This window comes from Orbicella faveolata, unplaced genomic scaffold (assembly GCF_042242905.1).
Source record: "Orbicella faveolata isolate gen_17 unplaced genomic scaffold, um_ofav_v1 contig_1, whole genome shotgun sequence".
NCBI classification, from domain to species: domain Eukaryota; kingdom Metazoa; phylum Cnidaria; class Anthozoa; order Scleractinia; family Merulinidae; genus Orbicella; species Orbicella faveolata.
In genome coordinates, this window is record NW_028301536.1 from 5107501 (window position 1) to 5111375 (window position 3875).

The 3875-nt window shown below is 36.9% G+C and overlaps 1 protein-coding gene across 1 annotated transcript; it reads left to right on the forward strand.

Moving 5' to 3' along the window:
• Window positions 1-1190: 1190 nt before the first annotated feature.
• On the forward strand, window positions 1191-3463 carry LOC110064070 (melanocyte-stimulating hormone receptor-like). The gene has a single exon (XM_020771079.2). It carries the CDS (start codon window positions 1401-1403, stop codon window positions 2325-2327), a length of 927 nt encoding a protein of 308 aa, XP_020626738.2. The 5' UTR covers window positions 1191-1400; the 3' UTR covers window positions 2328-3463.
• Window positions 3464-3875: the final 412 nt, after the last annotated feature.

Genomic DNA, 3875 nt, shown 5'->3' on the forward strand with positions numbered 1-3875 from the left:
AGCACGTCTGCGAACTACTTGAGTTGTAAAACTTTTTTATTTTCTCCTACGCGTTTCGTGTGACTAGCGCACACTTCTTCAGGGAGTTTAACAATACAATCAAGTATACCTGTATATATACCTAGATACAATTCTGCATTTCGCAATAAACGACACCTACGGATTTGCGTATACAAACCGCTCGGTAATGCGTCTAGGAAACAGGCGAAAAAATATTATTAAGGTGTGACATATTTTAAGTGTGACATAACTATTTGTTTTCCCATCATGTAAATCACTCAAAATTAATAACAATTTTATAAAAAGGACAACGCTTTTCAGATTTAAATTCATGTTTCCACGGTTAAACTTCTGTCATCGTCAGTTACAACTAGACCGCTCTTGCTTCAGCTTTTTACCAAATAATTCATATTCGTCAGCGAGCAAAAATACTCTAAGCGAAGATAATAAATTTAGCGCTGTCTTGACCAAATCTGCTGCCAAAAAATCACCATTACGATTTAATAGTGCATGATAAAGCCTAAATAACTACTTTCATATATGTTTACATAGCTTTGATAAGTTATTGACTACATTTTCACATAGCTCTCCTTGAAAATTATTTCGTGACTCGGTATTTCTTATTTTTATTAATTTGGAAAAAATCAATTTACGATCAAACGGGAAATTTTCAAATTTTCAATCATTTTAATCTCTTCAGGTGATTAGAATTGCTGTAGGCTTCTTGCGCAACGCAATTTACATATCAGTAGATTGATGTCTCGCTTACTAAATCAACTAAGCAATTTTACATTACGACTTATTTGAATTTGAATGGCTTTCTTTATCAAAAGCCGAGCTTCCATTCGTAAGAGCCCTGATTTTCCAACCCTACGCAATTAATTTCTTGGGTAAAAGATAACTCATATAAGAGAAAATCTGAAAGAGCACAGTTAATAATGATTCACCGAAGTTGAGGTGAAAAATGTTTCTTTATATACCACACCGGCTGAATAACTAGTGAACCAAAGAAATTCTTTTTCCTACCAACAATCCGGCGAATGGTCGGAAATTTCCAAGTTAAATCTCTGCATGGAGGTGAATAGCACTTTGCAATGCAATCATCTCCGAGTTAATGAACCAATCAGAACACGTGAAAAGCATTATTCACTTGTGTGGTATATCGTAAAGCTGGGCAAATATCTTTAGTGATTGTCACTTATTATTCAAGGGAAGTTGCACAGTAATCTTCGCTCCCTTCCCTGAAAGTGAACGGATGTAAAAGCAAGCTTCAAAGAAAACAAAACGGTTAACCGAGGTGGAAAAGAATCCTCGCCAACGGCTGCCACTGTGGGCCAGAATTGTATTAGGAGTAACTGGGTGAACGGAAAGAGAAAAGAAAAAGAGTTCTTTCCGAGAAAATGTCCGTGTGCACCAACACATCGTGTAGCTTACAAGAGGTGATTTGCCAAGGAGTCCTTCGTGATTCACTCCGCGATTACCTTGTATGGCTCGTTTTCAACATTTCTTTTCACACACTGCTGAGCATAACAGCCACGGTTGAAAATGTATTGGTCTTGGTTGCCATATGGCGGACATCTTCGCTTCACTCGCCGTCGAATACTTTGCTGTTTGGTTTGGCTTTGCCTGATTTATGCGTGGCATGTGTAGCTCAGCCACTTTTCATCACACTCCAGTTCCTTATCTACAGTAACGATGGCCTGAGATCGTGTGCTCTGGATAGGGCAGCTGTTTTCCTGAATATTTTCTCCAGTAAAGTTGCATTTTTGACTCTGACAACTATAAGTATTGACAGATATCTAGCTGTATATTTGCATCTAAGATATCGCGAAATTGTCACAAATAGAAAAATCAAACTTCTCCTTCCTGCTCTGTGGATAGTAGGGGGAGTAATCGCTGCGACATCGTTTTTAGCAATAACCATCCTTCAATGGACTTTAATTATTGTAGAATCCGCCTGCTTTTTAACCTCGCTTTTTGTGTGGATTAGAATTCACCAAGTCATAAGGCGTCACAAAGCACAGATTCAAGGCCAAGCCCAAATGCAGGAGCAGCATTTTGACATGGTTAAGTTTAAAAAATCTGCGAGTAACTGCATGTTTCTTATTTTTGCCTACTTCCTGTGCTATCTTCCGCTTTTCATAACTACGGTACGCCTGACAATTAACTTGAATAAGAGCGGTTTTAGGTTGGTTTTCGCCAGTTACAGTGCTTTTGTGTTGAATTCGTCACTGAACCCTCTTGTATATTGCTGGCGTCATGACGGTATCCGCGCAGCTGTGAAGCGAGTATTGAAAAAAATATGCTGTCAAGTGGAAGATCATTAAGGTGTCTTCATAGGGTAATCATTTATGGCGTTGCGCGCGCTAGTGTGATGTTTTGAATGCTGTTTTTGCATTCGCTTTCACATCTAGTCCTCTCAAACTTATTACCTATAATAAGCAATGATTAAATAGTATTTTGTTATCATCTCTGTTAAAATGTTGGAATTTAGTCTTAAATTATAAATGCCCAAACAAATGTGTTTTTTACTGTTTTTATGGCTTTATTTGTGATTTTCATGAATTTCCTTCGGTGAAATCTTCCAAAATTTTTACATCACATCTCTTCCAGTGGGATACGAATTTTAAACATGAAAAAAGTAGGGTTTGCAAAGGACGTTTTTTTCGATATTTTCAAATTTATGTCTTTTACTGCTGTAAAACATCTGGTCTTATAGATTTCCCTGAAAAACGAGCTCCGACTAAAACAAAATATTTACTACCAATCTGCCAAATTTAACGGAATTTCACCGAAGGAAACGCGAGAAAATTCACTGTCAGTCTCGCTTTTTTTGCTCATGTTGACGTAATAAAATATCGAAAAACTCTGACGTTTTCCTTTGAGCGCGCGCAGATTACTTCCTCAGCGCTCGTGCGATCGTAAAACTATAAGGAGCCACCTTAAGATAAAATAACAATAATTATAAACTCAAAGGCTCCTGTGAGCCAGCTCGTGCATGAATAAATTGGATACGTGTAGAAAAGGTAAGAAGGAAGGATTGGTGATCGGGAGTACTGAAAGTTCTGGAACGTTGAAGAATTCCATAAAAAGGGAAAATATAGGTCCGCAGAGGATACTTTTGCCTCCTCACATCTACTTAATAATTACGTAATTAGTTTAGAGTTGTTAATTCTTGAAATGATTTAAACTTATTTTTGAAAGCTCATGCACAGCATATAACTAGGTACGAAATACAAAAATAAAATTACTGGTTAATACAGTAGATTATGAATTTTAAAACGGAATATTTTAAATTTTCATCGGCCCTGACACCTAGTCAGTGGAGTTGGTTACAATATGCATGTATGATATTATCAAGTCAGCAGTGCATTTGGAGTCAAGGTAATTTGGTTGTGGCCTTCAGTTTAGATTCGTGTGTTACGTTATGAAACGGCTGTATTGAAATTATGCTGAATGAATGGGTGACATGATTTTGACGTTAATTTTAGACAATCAGCTTGAGAATGCCAAGAATATATATTTTGCACAAATCTACTTGAGTGGGACATAGATTTATTCACAAGGACTGCAGATATGACTTTTCCGAAAGATTTTTTGCAAGCATTAAAGAAAATATGATGACCGGTACAAAGATTTCTTTTCTTACTAATTACTCCAAGTTTTGATTCCAATTGTTTGCATATCTCGTTTCTTGAGTAAAACTCTACCTTAGAGCCACCACGCATGTTTGACGTGGCTTGTGTTGAACATCATGTTGGAGGATGTAATTCACTCGTATAAAGTAACCTGGACGTTAATCTGTCCACCATTACTCAAATACTTACACAATTACACGATCGTAGATTTTGACTTGTATACCATCTGTGATGAAA

Coding starts and splice junctions, on each gene's coding strand:
- LOC110064070 (XM_020771079.2), top strand. CDS start 1,401: ATGTCCGTGTGCACCAACACATCGTGTAGCTTACAAGAGGTGATTTGC.